The sequence below is a fragment of the Paramormyrops kingsleyae genome, chromosome 24 (genome assembly GCF_048594095.1).
Source record: "Paramormyrops kingsleyae isolate MSU_618 chromosome 24, PKINGS_0.4, whole genome shotgun sequence".
Lineage (NCBI taxonomy): Eukaryota > Metazoa > Chordata > Actinopteri > Osteoglossiformes > Mormyridae > Paramormyrops > Paramormyrops kingsleyae.
This window is the reverse complement of record NC_132820.1, coordinates 17,996,392-18,012,431: the sequence shown is the minus strand read 5'-3', so window position 1 is coordinate 18,012,431 and position 16,040 is coordinate 17,996,392. Positions and strand designations below refer to the sequence as shown.

The 16,040-nt window shown below is 44.4% G+C and overlaps 1 protein-coding gene across 3 annotated transcripts in view; it reads right to left on the bottom strand.

Moving 5' to 3' along the window:
* Positions 1-7,780: 7,780 nt before the first annotated feature.
* Positions 7,781-16,040, bottom strand: part of LOC111856898 (NHS-like protein 2) — a 53,661-nt gene continuing 45,401 nt past the window's right edge. For 2 of the 3 annotated variants that reach the window (XM_023837199.2, XM_023837202.2), the window contains exons 4-7: positions 15,234-15,405; positions 11,520-13,736; positions 11,241-11,385; positions 7,781-9,509 (exon numbers count right to left, since the gene is read on the bottom strand). In XM_023837199.2, the coding sequence (XP_023692967.1) occupies positions 9,200-9,509; positions 11,241-11,385; positions 11,520-13,736; positions 15,234-15,405 (2,844 nt within the window). In that variant the 3' untranslated portion in view covers positions 7,781-9,199. The remainder of the gene's footprint in view (positions 9,510-11,240; positions 11,386-11,519; positions 13,737-15,233; positions 15,406-16,040) is intronic. The other variant, XM_023837200.2, reaches the window with a different exon arrangement.

Genomic DNA, 16,040 nt, shown 5'->3' with positions numbered 1-16,040 from the left:
TCAGCCGACGCGAGCAGTTATCCGTGTGTCATGGGTGCATCATGTGGGGTACAAGAGTTGTAGTGCCACCCAAGCTGCGATCCCGAGTCCTGGGAGCACTTCATGATGGACACCTGGGTGTGGTAAAAATGAAAAGTCTTGCAAGAAGCTATATATGGTGGCCAGGCATTGATCAACAGATAGAGGAAATGGCCAAATTATGTCCTGGATGTCAGCAGACGCAAAAACAGCCTCCATCCGCCCCTGTCCACAGCTGGGAGTGGCCAACTGCCCCTTGGCAAAGGATCCACGTGGACTACGCTGGGCCTTTCCTAGATCATATGTTTCTTGTGGTGATTGATGCGTATTCAAAGTGGCCAGAGGTCTTCATAGTGAAAAATGCCACAAGCACAAAAACAGTGGAAGTACTCCGCACACTGTTTGCAAGGACAGGATTGCCTGAACGACTTGTCACTGACAACGGCAGTCAATTCACATCCGAGGAATTTCAATCCTTCATCCAGAGACATGGCATCAAGCATACCACCGCGGTACCTTACCACCCTGCTACGAATGGGCTGGCTGAACGATTTATTCAGTCATTTAAACAGTCAATGAAAACAATGTTACATGCTCAAGGGTCACTGCAAGAGAAGATGGCAAATTTCTTAGTTGCGTACAGAAATGCTGACCATGCTACCACAGGTCAAGCTCCTGCCGTGTTGTTCATGGGAAGAAGACTGAGGTCACGTCTTGACTTGCTAAAGCCTGACCTGCGTAGAGATGTCATGCAAAAACATTCCATCAAAGCAAAGACTGGTCATGTTAGAAACTTTGTGATTGGACAACAAGTTCTGGCAAGAGACTACCGTCAGTCAAAGCAGAAATGGCAGCACGGTGAAATACTGTCCAAGACAGGCCCTCTAACATACACTGTGAGAGTTGGGGAAAATGTTATCTGGCGTCGACACGTCGATCAATTGCTGGGAGCAACCGCTCAACGTGCAGCCAATAAGAGCACAGAAGATGACCTTCATACCCCTGAGGACTCTGATGAGCTCGTCTGCACAGCCTCAGAGCCGCCGCCTCCTGATCATGGAAATGCTGCACTTGTTAATGTGGGTATTCCTGAGGTTCCTGTTCAGGATTCTGACCCTCACGAGAGACGCTATCCTGAAAGAGCTCATCATCCTCCCCAAAGACTGGACCTATAGAAATGCATTGCGTTGTTTTTGCCATGTTTAATGAGTGTTAGGTGTGTTAAGTGTTCGGCACTAATGTCGAAGTGTTCAGGACTATTTGATTACCAAAGTTGTAATTGTCAGTACTGTAGTTGCGGGGTATATTATTGTTTCGTTTTCCTTTTATATGAGATAGACATCAATGCTGTAAGGGAGGAAATGTTATGTTCACATTAGATATAGGAACTACTTTTCTGGTATGCACCATAATAATTAACCGATAGACTGGCTAGCGTAGGAATACACAGAGTTAGAGAGCAGTATATAGTCCTGCACTGAGAAGTGTCATGTAAGGCAGTATAACTCCAAATAAAAGCATTGTTAACCTTACTTTGGTGTCTGCTGGACGTATGTTGTGAAAGCGAGAAACACAACAAACGCATCATACGAATTTCAGGCAAATAGGGACGTTTTGAACTTTGCCTCATCCAACAAAACTTATTATGAAAGCCGAATGGAACAATGCAGGACATCCCTAAGCCTAGAGGTCATTTTGCCATGAATACCACGAATAGCGGTCACTTCGCATATGTTTCCTAACATGGAAGAGTGGAAAGTAGGAGCCGCAGTTTGATCACCGCCAAATAATAATCATAACTGGAACTGCTGCCTATAATATATCATGAAGATATTGTGCAATAGCCTCGGGGGAAATTACTCATCAGGCTACAGGAATGAATAAATGAATAGAATGGCAGTTTAATAACAATAAGAAGCTATCATATATAATGTTTCTTCTCTCTGGATGATGTGTGTGACTGTTCTCTAAATGAACGAGGGGGGCTGAGTGAAGCAATTAATCAATCACTCAAAAGGCAGTATAAAAACTCTAGGCGTGCCTTTATGTTTTATTTGTTCAAATCATCTGCACCCATTGACTTACTGCGGTAAACACCGTGTGTCATAGTACACAAATTGCATAATAATGAGCTACAACTGGTCTATTTTTCGGTATGTTATATTATATTAGTAAGTATCCATCATTTCCACTAATTCATTCAGTTCAACGCGAATGGCGCTGCTTTTTCAGGCACGTAGCGTTTAAGCCTGCCGCCGTGGGGAGGAACCGTATTCCCTCTAATAAGGCCTCAGCACACATTTCGCGGACTAATGAAAGACTACATAAGACAAACGAACCATGATTGAGAAGCTCGAACGGGGCCCTTCAGGTCTGCTACGAGAGAGCTCCAAAAGCACAGAAACCAAGATCGAACACGAACCTAAATAACATGACAAATCCTGACAGAGTGTGTTGAAATGGTAATACTACATAAAAAAAATCGACGCTGGAGGGATATAGTATGAACAACCAGGTAGCAGATACAATTCACTTTCGACTCTGGTGCCATCTGCTGGTAAAACGTGGATATTTCCAGGCATCGCACAGAAAGCCAGATTTCAAAAGCGATGTTCATGTCAAAGATCTTTCACTTTTAACTGTCACACAGAATAACTAATAAACCGACACACAAGAACATAAGGGAAAAGGATGAAACTGGGTGGTAAGCTATGCTTTCCGGGTATAGGACCGACAGATGGACGTACGATAGGACACCGTGCATAAAACAGGTAGACATTATAGAAAATGCATTGTCTTATTATAATGGGAAGCAGGTGGTGTGTTCTCTTAGGTAGGCGCTAAAATTCGCAACTTCACATTATTACAAACGAAGCCACGAACTAAGAAACCATTTTTTAAACTTGACATTTATAACAGTTTTCTCCAAGGTTCAAGAAAATAATCAGTTACTCTGGTAAATAGTGACCATTTGATTAAAGACATGAAAGAAAACGACCATTTTATTTTTTTTTAATTATATATTTCTCTGTTGCCACTTTCACATGTATGAGCCTGTCTTAAAAAAAAATTAGACAAATAATGAACACGAGCACTTACATTTTGACTGGAATCAGCTTGAAATGACCGCAGAAGTAATTTTTTCACATAACAGAAGTAGTCCATTTATAATACATCAAATGTGTTAAAGCCTCTTTAAAAACGTCTCAAGACTGACACATGTAGCAATGTGATGGGAAAACACCAGAAAGGCTGAAAAGAGATTAAGACAGGATAGCAATTAGTGTTTTTTTCTCTGCCCCTTCAGCAAGTTATTACAAAGGTCTCACGGAATCCCACAGGAAAATGTCATTTAGCAAAACATTTAGCATACGTGCAGGAGTTTCTAAACAGGACATTCCCCTACAAACACAGGGTCACATTAGCCTACTGTGGGCTTTCAGTGAGAGCTTGTCCTGGGAAAACCCGTGAGAGCCAACAACCTATAGGCTCCAAACCCTCATTGGCATGGAGTGCAGCTAACAGGGCAGCTGAAGCTCATCTGCACTGCAGGCTTATATACACTCACCTAAAGGATTATTAGGAACACCATACTAATACGGTGTTTGACCCCCTTTCGCCTTCAGAACTGCCTTAATTCTACGTGGCATTGATTCAACAAGGTGCTGAAAGCATTCTTTAGAAATGTTGGCCCATATTGATAGGATAGCATCTTGCAGTGGATGGAGATTTGTGGGATGCACATCCAAGGCATGAAGCTCCCGTTCCACCACATCCCAAAGATGCTCTATTGGGTTGAGATCTGGTGACTGTGGGGGCCATTGTAGTACAGTGAACTCATTGTCATGTTCAAGAAACCAATTTGAAATTATTCGAGCTTTGTGACATGGTGCATTATCCTGCTGGAAGTAGCCATCAGAGGATGGGTACATGGTGGTCATAAAGGGATGGACATGGTCAGAAACAATGCTCGGGTAGGCCGTGGCATTTAAACGATGCCCAATTGGTACTAAGGGGCCTAAAGTGTGCCAAGAAAACATCCCCCACACCATTACACCACCACCAGCAGCCTGCACAGTGGTAACAAGGCATGATGGATCCATGTTCTCATTCTGTTTACGCCAAATTCTGACTCTACCATTTGAATGTCTCAACAGAAATCGAGACTCATCAGACCAGGCAACATTTTTCCAGTCTTCAACTGTCCAATTTTGGTGAGCTCGTGCAAATTGTAGCCTCTTTTTCCTATTTGTAGTGGAGATGAGTGGTACCCGGTGGGGTCTTCTGCTGTTGTAGCCCATCCGCCTCAAGGTTGTACGTGTTGTGGCTTCACAAATGCTTTGCTGCATACCTCGGTTGTAATGAGTGGTTATTTCAGTCAAAGTTGCTCTTCTATCAGCTTGAATCAGTCGGCCCATTCTCCTCTGACCTCTAGCATCAACAAGGCATTTTCGCCCACAGGACTGCCACATACTGGATGTTTTTCCCTTTGCACACCATTCTTTGTAAACCCTAGAAATGGTTGTGTGTGAAAATCCCAGTAACTGAGCAGATTGTGAAATACTCAGACCAGCCCGTCCAACAACCATGCCATGCTCAAAATTGTGTAAATCACCTTTCTTTCCCATTCTGACATTCAGTTTGGAGTTCAGGAGATTGTCTTGACCAGGACCACACCCCTAAATGCATTGAAGCAACTGCCATGTGATTGGTTGATTAGATAATTGCATTAATGAGAAATTGAACAGGTGTTCCGAATAATCCTTTAGGTGAGTGTATATTAATTTAATGTGCAGAATATGCTTTGTAGTACACAGGTGAAAACTTCAAAGCTGAATTGATAATCCCTGTAATTTGGATCTCTTATACCACTTAATTGGGAAACATACATTTCAATTACACACCTGCGAATTAATTAGTTTTAAAAAGCCTATAAATTACAAGGAGGGTAGCATAATGAAATGTCACATTCTGTATTATTTGAATGTATTTCTAAATAAAATCGAAACACACTCTTTCCAAATTATTTTGAACAGTGTCATTTTTATTTATCAGTCATTACAACAATACATCTCATCCATTTGGGCCCTTCCTGCTTGTACTTGCTGCCCCGAACTGCCTTTCGCTGAAAGCCCCATCCGTTATCTTGTATATAATGGAGCCACAAGATGGCGCCACATAGCCATTTTTGGTTGAGCCCAGTGCTGTTACATTGAACATAAGAACATAAGAACTATACAAACGAGAGGAGGCCATTCGGCCCATTAAGCTCGCTTGGGGAGAACTTAACTAATAGCTCAGAGTTGTTAAAATCTTATCTAGCTCTGATTTAAAAGAACCCAAGGATTCAGCTTGCACTACGTGATCAGGAAGACTATTCCATACTCTGACTACACGCTGTGTAAAGAAGTGCTTCCTTAAATCCAGTTTGAAATGTTCTCCTGCTAATTTCCACCTATGGCCACGAGTTCTTGTATTTGAACTAATGCTGAAGTAACTATTCGGTTGAACAGCATCCAAACCTGTTAGAATCTTATAGACCTGGATCATGTCCCCCCTCAGTCTCCTTTGCTTGAGGCTGAACAGATTTAGCTCAAATAACCTTTCCTCGTATGACATTCCTCTAAGACCAGGAATCATTCTTGTGGCCCTACGATGCACCTTTTCTAAGGCCGCTATGTACATTGGTGTTATTACCCTAGTCTGGGCAGGGTACTGTAATATTTATCTCTGCCTTTCATGGGGTCTTTGTTAGATTGTGGTTTGTCAGGCTTCTCATAACATACCTGTTCCAAAATGATATTACTCAGTGGATCGTCAAACACACAAACCTTCTGACCGTGCAAAGGTTGCAATCCTCCGAGGGAATAAGCACCTCTAAATCCAAGGTCTTGGTACTGTCACCAAAGAGTGAGAGCGGCTCCATTCAGGTAAGGGGGAGATTAGGGTCACCACCTAATCCATGTCAGGAGGGACACTATGAGCTACGACAGGGTTTGGAAACTACCGTTTAAACCACTTCAATTAGAAGGACTCGGATTTCACTTAAGCATTGAGTTCTTCCTGCGTGCTGATTGGTCAGTCTTCTGCATGTGTCACTAATGTTAAGGTAAACAGCTGGATGAGTCTTTCAATCAAGGAAACAAACCAATGTGCAAGAAGAAATGAACTATTTAACACATTAGCCTTACAGATTTAAAGTAGTTTGTAAAACCTTAAGTAGCTAATATAGTGTCGCACCTGACATGGATTAGGTGGTGACCCTAGTGGAGAGTCTGCTTTCAGTAAAGGAGTTTAAGGGCTCTGGGATCTTCAGCATAACTGACAGCATGTGGGCTTATAAGCAGTTTGATTGGGTAGATGAAGACCTCACCTATAGTCATAGTCATTTGGTAATGATAAAAACACATGTTTGTAAGTACAAGTGGTCAATTTAAGGCTTCTCTGAAAGGTTTTCTGAAAGGTTGCCAAATGGTCTGGATCTTTGTAGATCTGGAGGGACCCTCAGAATAGAACTGCTGCTCTATTTGAAGGAGGGGAGTCAGCTGAGGTTGTTTGGAAATCGCATGACTGACTTACAAGGGGCTTGTTTTGGACATTGCTGACTGGGTGGAGGTGCTGTGACAGACCTAGGGCATGCAGGAGGGACTGTATCGTCCAGCCATCTTGGGAGCTCCCACAGAGGCCCAGAAGGAGCTGGAGTCTGTGCTAGTTTGTCCTGCAGGGCGGGCTGCCACTGCTACCCTCCCCGGGAAAAGCGCTCGGGAAACGGACGGATAGATTGGACAGAAATGTATAACAATGAAGCCAGAACCACCAACAGAAAAGGCCAGTAGAGTAAAACATGCAGAAAGCGTTAAGAAAGCCGATGTTAAGGAAAAAAATAATTTATTGAAATTACAGAATTCAAAACAGCAAAATCCACGGCTGCATGTTGAACTGCTGATGGTGGTTCTGATCCACTGCATTTCAGCATGATCCTCACAGAGCTTCCCGGCTGGGCCTCATCAACACAGCATCAGTACAAACGCACTGTTTACACAACTTCAGCATTTTCTTGTTACACCAGATTATTTCTTATATATTTCCTATACTCTATAGAATTACAGCTTTCATAGACTTTGCTTTACTTTAACCTAGAAAAACAAAATAATCTAATGAATAGGATGGACTTTGATCACCCACACACACACACACACAAACACACACACACACACGCACCTTCATAGCTATCCAAAGGTAGCTTAGACCAAGGCGGACAAAGGCTTGTGTGTCTCACTTAGGTCACCCCATGTTCTCATGAGTGGCAGAATTAAGCATCTATTTACATAGTTGGTGGCAAACATAGAGAGTGAAGCTACTCACTCAGTGTCAACACAGAGACCGTCTGCTTTTCCGAAATATGGCCACCGTCAAGCTTCTTGGAAATCTCAGCCGTGTGTTTTGCTCAAAGATCAACCCCTAGTTACTACTGGTAGATCAGCATCTGAATTAGCAAGAGTGAGATTCTGCCTGGAAAACCATCAGACAAGTGTCAAAGATTGCCAGAAACTGTGATTCAGATAGAAATTGCTTAACTGTACAGAACCATTGTATCCTTCTATTTTTGCCTTCAAGATTTTTAATTATTTATGTCGCATTTACTTATTACTGCTACTAGACTTCCAATCTGCAGGCAAAAATGGATGCTGACAGTGGTCATGATTATAACAAAACAAAGTGGTGAATTAGGGGGGAAAAAACAAAGACGACTAGAGCAACATTCAGTCCATTGACCACTTTTGTTTAATTTTGGAAAATGGATCACATGAACAATAATAATAATACAGATAAAATCTGAGGTGACTTGTTCCTACAGTCAGAACTCCATTCACACGTGAGCATAGTCGTCTTCTCTGTGCCTGCATGCAAAGCCAGCTCGGCCCCACAGTGCTCTCTCCATTTAAGCCCCTTCTTTGTGTTCCTTGAGGTGTTGGTACGTCCCCCCACAAACTGAAAAATGCGGGTACCTTTTTAAAAATGAAGACTACGACGATGCAGTCAAGTCTGTGATTGACCATGTGACCAGGTGAAGATCTGGGAACTGTTACCATCCCAGCCCAGCCTGACTGATGCTGATGATGCTTATGATGCTGCTGATGCTCATGATGCTCATGATGACACCAATCCTGCCCAGCTTGGATGCAGAGGCATTTTGGAACACAGAATTTTAATCAAAAAGTGTCTTGCAAGATGCTGGATCATCACGGTCAGACTGAGAGATGTGATGAGATAACACGCTAAACTGAAGTACAAATTAAAAAAAATTATAATAATAAACATAAAGCCAACTCCCAGCGGACAGCCCCCTCCCCCCCCACCACAACGAATCTCCTGAGCATGAATAAACACCTGAGCAATCAACCTGCCCGTCCAAATGCCCTAAACACAAATATACCTGTTAAGCGCCCCAGGCAGAAATCTGCCCACTTAAATGCGTCTGTCTGCCTCTGTTTGCCTTCACCTCAAGCAAAGACCCATTTGTGACACTTCAGGTGGATTCACACTGTGTCAGCAGAATCACCCTCATCTCAATTTTGTGTATGAATCATCTTTTCTCTGTCATCAAATGAGACTAAATCAAACTTTTTTCTTTTACAAATCTCATTATACATAGGACATCTATTTGTTTATATACTTCTAAAGATATATTCTTTATTTACACCTATTTACAGGCCAAAATAAAAGATTTTTTTTAAAAAAAAAAAGCTAACAAAAATGTCCCTTGATTATAACAAAAGCACTTTTTATTTAAAGGTTTTCTAAATCCTGCAATCGTCTTATTTATAGTCTTTGTAGAATGTATTATTTGTATAGTTGGTTACACCCCAAAACAATCATCAGCCTTGTCTTCAGAAGGTTCTGCCATGGCTTAGCAATCTCAACATGGCTAAAACTGGCCACTTTCAGCAGGTGCTTCTGATGTCAAACATCCACCTTGAGTAATGATTTAATCCTGAAACCCTGCTTCTCCTCAGCAGAATCCCTGTGGCACAAGAGCAATAAAAAATGGCATCCATAGACATACTTTATAAAAAGCACAAAAGGTTTGTTGGAGCCTCGCTCCTCAGTTACTGAACAGGCGAGATATGCACAAATGTTTAGCACCAACCCAGAAGCTCCACAGCGATGTCCAGGGTGATCAGCTTCCCTGTGAGGATCTGGGTTTGGGGGCCAGCTCCGGATCAGCCATGGTGAACTCCATGACTCGACGGGCCAGTGGGTTGGTGGTCCGCAGGAGCTCCGCGGCTGACATGCCCCTGCTGCCGCTGGGCTTGCTATTCTTCCTCTGCAGCAGGGCCATGAAGGTATCATTGCGGGAGTTGTAGCACGGCGCCGCCCCTGTGGTCGTGGCGCGTTGATCGCCGTCGCCCTTCACGGGAGACGTCAAGCTCTGCTTGCTGCCAAACTGATCCGACGGTTCTTTGCGACCCAAAACTTTCCGCTTTGACCTTCAGGGATGGTTTTTGGAAGGAAGGTGATAAATGAACTATATTTTAAATATACTGGCACAGCAAGTTTCACTTTCAGTTTCACTTTCAGCTATTTCTGTCCAGCATGGCAGTCAAGATGACTCCATAAACGTTTTCTTTATGTTCTGTGCTAGTCGATGATTTTCAGCCCAGGAAACCATAGACGTATTCTACTCTCATTACAGAAGGTGATCTTGGTGATTTAATTTAATGGAAAGAAAGGTTCACAAATTAAACTGAAAATCACCTGCTAGCAACGCAGCCATGAATGAAAACTAGCATATAGCATAATCATGTGGTCAGACAGGCAGCACACACTGTGAAGTCATGAATAGTGTTTCCATTGAAACAAGACAGTTTTGTATGTTTAATTGTGACACTTACCATGTAAATAAGCCTACAAATACAACTGGTGGGTGGCAACTGACTGTCTGAATGGATCAGAATTGTTTAGGCTCACTCACAGAAAATTAATTCATTCACTGAACAACACACTGTGCTATACTATTTATTTATGAGCCATTACTATGGAATTCTGTGCAATACTTTCTATGACACTGTTACTGTTTACTGATGTTTATTATTTATTGTTACTGTCTAGTGTGGTGTGTGGTGTGCTACCGTAAACCTGCAGTTTTATATCAATCTACCAAAAAGACCATCCCAATGCAAAGCTGTAGATGGTGTCTTCATCAGTGGTGATTCTAGAATTTGACCCTTAGGGGGGCTTAGGGGGGCTCAGGCCCTTGAAGAAAGACGGGACGTCCAGAGGCATAAGCACAGGACAATCAAGGCAGGCAACTGCCTGGGGCCCTGAGCTAGGAGGGGGCTCCTGAGGGCGGCCGATTACATAGTACATTGCAACGACAAATCTGCTTTATTTGTGCATTCTGTTTTTCAGAGTAAAATGAAAATAAAGGAATTGGGTTTATTGAATACTCTTTGTTGATATTATTCATTTAGACATCATGCTAAAATAATGGTAATAAATTTCACCATGTCAGGCAGGGTGCATTGGAGGGCCACATGGAGTTTTTTGCCTAGGGCCCCCAGTGTCCCTAGTACTGTCTTTGTGGACGTCACCCCCCCCATGATTAAATTTGCCAAGTGGAGGCGGGATCCCCACAATGAAGTGTGAGGAGTACAAAATGCATATGAAAATCCAGGATAAATCACTAAATGGTTTTTTGATTAATTGAGCCCCACTAAATAGGGTTTACAACCCACTCTGGTCTTCATTCTGCAGGACAGCTTCCGTATTAAGCAGACTGACCTTTCTGTATGGCTAAAGAGTCATGGGCAGTGGATTATCAATTAACAACGAGAAGTGCTCTGTTGTGTGCTTTTCTTAAAATATAAAAATCAAAAAAATGTGAAAAGACAAAATACAAGGCCTGACACACACACTGTCATCCGATGCTGGGATTGGTGAAACACCGGTGATGCGCCAAGCATGTAAATTACACACCCTGTAGCTTAGAACTAACTGGAGCTAACTGGTGAATGGAGCTAAGATGGAAAAAGGCCAAGTTCTCTGCCCATGAAGCATGTAGGACAATCTCCTTTGTAAACACAGGAAGTCATCCACTAATATACAAATTGCCTTTAATATAATTTGTGGGCTGAATTCCCCTTCAGAACTTACAGTATTGCCTGCTACCAAAAGCGTTGCACTTGAATTCTTCCAATACATTCCCACGTTTGCCGTACCTGTGGATAATGGTGAAAAGGTCTTCGGTGGCAGCCGGCCGCGAGCTCTGCACGAACACATCGTCAGAGTCCTCGTCCGTGTTACCCGGCATGCTCCTCTCATTCTCCGAATCTTCGGAACTTCTCTCCGTCCCCCTATCGCCAGCTTTTGGCAGAATAAAAAACATTTACGATATTTGTCATGTTTCTGAAATGGGAAGCTTCAGAGTTCCCTGCAGTGTTGGGAGATTAAATGTCATTCATATGGCAGGAAATGTTCCATCTAATTTGATGGCTTACGGGATGTTGCTTGGGAGACAGGTGCTCTCTGGTCAGCATCTTTATCACAGTCCCTTGGAGATGAATCGGAGTGCTTTTCCTGTTTAGCGGTCACCATCTGATACGTGGGAGTGCTGCAGCTCTCCACTGGGTTCACTGGCCTGTTTGTAGGAATACTGGCGTGGAAGGTGTTAACAGACACAAAAACAATGTTTGGTTTCTTTGGAATAGGAGGAGGCACCTTATTCCCCTTCTTATCCATTTCAGCCACAGATGGGGTAGAAACTCTGCTGGGCAATGATCTTCCACTGCCCTGTGCTTCTGGGCTGATGGACGAGGTCTGCGAACAACGTTCTGCCCCTTGCTGATCTTCCACGACCCTCTGCTGCAGCTGCCCACCAGAGTCCGGAACACAGCCAGGGGTGATCGGAGATTTTGGCGGCTTCTTGGGTTTTTTAACCTCTGTGTAGATGTCTCCTTCTGCTGATGAGGATGGCTGGCGGTCAGAGGTGTGGGAGGAGGAAGAGGAGGAACCAGGAGACTTTAAACTCAAGTTGGGAGGTCGTTTAGGTAAAGGAGGTTTCACTGCCACCGGGGGCTTAGGTTTGACATTTGTGGTTGAACAAGGGGCAGGGTCACAGGTCTGTTCCTCCTCGAGGATGCCAGAGGACCCATCCACACTGTCATCAGTTTCCGAGCGGCTGACAGAGCGCAGCCGAACATTCCGTAAATCCATTTGGGTCACCAAGGGCATGATCGACTGACTCGGGCTCAGTTTGTATCCAGAGCGGATGGCAGCCGAGGAGTCAGAGTGTCGCCGACTAGCTCTCGACTTTGGCTTGATGGAGAACAGGTCCAGGTGCGTGGTCACGGGCAGCTCGAACGACAGCCGGCACCTGGCAGCCCTCTCTGCTGGAGATGGGGCAGGCAAAGACGACTTCCTCTGTGGGATCTTCGGTCGCATCCTGCAGCCCAGTGGAGAGGGTCCCATAATGGTAGAGGTGGGAATGGTTGGAGTGGGAGTTTCGGACTGACTGGAGTAACCACTAGATGGAGACATCAGTCCAGACGGTTTGCCTTGGGATGTTTTTGATTCCGTCTCTGCTGAAAGCTGTGAAAGTGCAGTAGCCTGGGAGCTGGGTGGGGAGGGGAGCGACTCGGAGCTGCTGCACACCTTCACGTTCTGCACCACAACGGCACCCTGCTCTGCACTTGAATTTGACACCAACTTTTCTAGGTTGGTAAGCTTACACTGGTTCAGAGTGGCCGACTGAACTGTCTCTCGTTTCAATTCCTGGGTCTCTATAACTCTCCTCCCACCGGGCTTAGACAGGTCCTGCAACTGCTGTGGTGGCTTGGAACTGGAGATGAAATCAGGCTGAAAGCCCAGCTGGTGGTCCCTGGGGATGATGAGGCTCTTGGGCCTGCTGTCTCTGGGTTGTTCACGGCCATCGGTGGTGCCGCCATTCCTCAGGGACACACTACGAACAGGGGGTGGAGGTTTCTTCTTTGGCTTCTTCAGTGAGATGCTGCGGGACCTCGAGCGCGAACTCCCATCAGGTAGGAGGTCCACCCCCGATGGAGAGACGCTGTTGGTGCTGACTCCATCCTCTGAGCTTCCGCTAGGGTACTGTGGGGTGGAGCTCTCTCCTTGCACGCCCAGGTTTTCAACAGAACACATCGAGTCCGAGTCGGTGGGAGTGGAGAGAGACCGCCCTCGGAACATTCTGGAAGCATCAGCTCGTTTGGGCCTCGCCTCCTTTTCTCTGGGACTTCCTGCAGAGCTCTCGGTTCCACTCTGCCCATGGGTAGCATCGGTTGCAGGAGTGGTCCGAGTCTTGCCAGACAACTCAGTTGGGATGGAGACTAAGGAACCAGAACGTGACCCTGAGCTCACGGAATGACCTGAGCTGTCACCAAAGCTGCAAGGGACCGTGCCAGCTGGGTGCTCCGAGGAAAGCAGCTCGGCCGCTAATGGGAAGGTGCTGAAAGAGCTGCTCCAGGTAGGGGAGAAGGTGGAGCCCTTGGGCCCATTCCAGGATGAACTGGTACACATAAGGCTGGCTTGCTCCATCCTTCCTGGAGACTGGGGCACACTCTGGTCCAAATCGCTGAAGGTCTTTCGCAGTGGAAAATGGTCAACGCCGCTTTCTGAGTGCTTGTGATAGAGAGGCTCAGGTGAGAGGGTGCCTTTAATTAGGTCAAAGTTCAGAGTCCTTTCTGGAAGACAAACATCCCCTGAAGGACACAGACAGACAGCAGTGTTTTCAGTTCAGGCAGCTGATTCTGCGATATTGCACAGTACATTGAACAGAGGCTTTCATCATGCAGCACTGCACATGGACAGGCCATTTCCGACTGCAGAAACTGTGGTAACACTTTACTTAAGGCCATGTTTTTAGTAACTTATAAAAGCATTCCTAACAAATAATAATGCATTCATAATGCATTTTAAACATGGCTATAAAGACTTATAAAAAGACATAACACATTTTAGCCATGTTTATTTTGCATTACGAATGTTTCATGAAGCTCTCATCTATAATGCACTATAGATACCTTCATAATGCATTATAATGGTCAGTATAAACATTAAGGATGCTTTGCACTGCATTATAGTAAGTAACCAGGAGTTTTAAAGGAACCAGGAACCTCTGCCACGTTCTCACCACAGGTACCCCCATAGCCCCCCCCCCCATTGCCAGCCCACATATCCATCAGCCCACTGGGAAAATACCCAGCATGCCAGATGGTCAGTCCCACCCTGGATGAAGCTTCTATGGAAAGTCTCATACCTCTAACTTAAAAATATTCATGGGAAAGGACCCTGGAACCCAAAGCTTTTCATAGCAACTGCTACCGGTTAGGAGGCAACAAGAAAAAAAAAAACACTTCCTGGACCCCAGGAAGAGAACTGCAGCTTAAATACTTTTGTAAATGTACTGATCTACTTTGCAGATACTTGGGGTGAAAGGGGAAAAAATTACAACAATAAGGAGACCAATAACAAAATAAAAAAAGAAATTTGTATTGAAAATGTTCATGTTCATGTTAAGTTAATGAGAAGAATTATAGGTAACACTTTACTTAACGCAGTCATATAAATGCATACATTTATGTATATAAATACCTTCATAATGCATTATGATGCATTCATAAAGTATTACAAACACGACTATAACTATAAAAAGGCGTAACACATTATAGCCATGTTTATAATGCATTATGACTGCCTTATGAAGCTCTCATCTACAATGCACTACAGGTGCCTTCATAATGCAGTATAAAGCATCCTTAATTTCATTTCTATACTGACCATTATAAGGCATTATGAAGGTATCAATAGTGCATTATAGATGAGAGCTTCATAAGGCAGTCATAATGGTCAGTATAAGCATTCATAATGCATAATAAACACAGCTATAATGTGTTATACATTTTTTATAAACAGGCATGTTTTTCATATTTTATGAATGCATTATAATGTATTATGAAGGTATCTATAATGTCTTATGATAACTGCTTTAAGTAAAGTGTTACTGAATTATAAGTTGTGGTGGTGAGGTAGATCAGTATGAAGGCAGAGCGAGGGTATATGAGAGAAAGGCTGTGAGCTGAAAGCGTGAGTAATGTGCTCAAAAACACCTTTATAGGAAAGAAGAATTTATACAGAGAATGAATGTGCTAGTCTCTTCAGGGTGCACTGGGCATGCGGCTGGAGAAACGGGGTGGTACCTGCGTCAGCAGCGCCCAGGTGAGCGGGAGTGTGGCATCTGAGGTGCCAGCGGGGCTTCTGGGCAACGGGCGGGCCGCGGGAGGATCGCTGGGAGCGGCCCGGACTGCTGCTGGCCGAGCTCACAGACCAGGTCGTGAGGGTGCTGCAGTCGCTCGCACGCTTGGAGGTTGGCTGCAGGTGGGTGGCGGAAGAGAATGTTCTAGAACAAACACCTAAAAATAACAGCCAATCGCCTTTGAAAGGCCAAAACTACTGCTCTGTTGTGGCCACTTATTCGTAGTTCTTGCTTAAACAGTTACCTGTCCATCGTCTGTACCTGCATGCACCTCCTATTCAGGATTACAGGGGGTCTAGAGCCTATCCTGGAGGCTATGGGCGCAAGGCAGGGAACAACCCAGAATGGGGCACCAACCCATCGCAGGGCACACACACACATCATTCACTAACACACCATTCACTCACACACCATTCACTCACACACCATTCACTCACACACCATTCACACACACATCATTCACTCACACACCATTCACTCACACACCATTCACACACACATCATTCACTCACACACCATTCACTCACACACCATTCACTCACACACCATTCACTCACACATCATTCACTCACACACCATTCACTCACACACCACTCACTCACACATCATTCACTGACACACGCACACCTACGGGCAATTTGGTAACTCCAATTAACCTCAACGTGTTTTTGGAATGTGGGGGGCAAACCGGAGTACCCAGTAGAAACCCCACAACGACATGGGGAGTACATGCCAACTCCACACACATAGA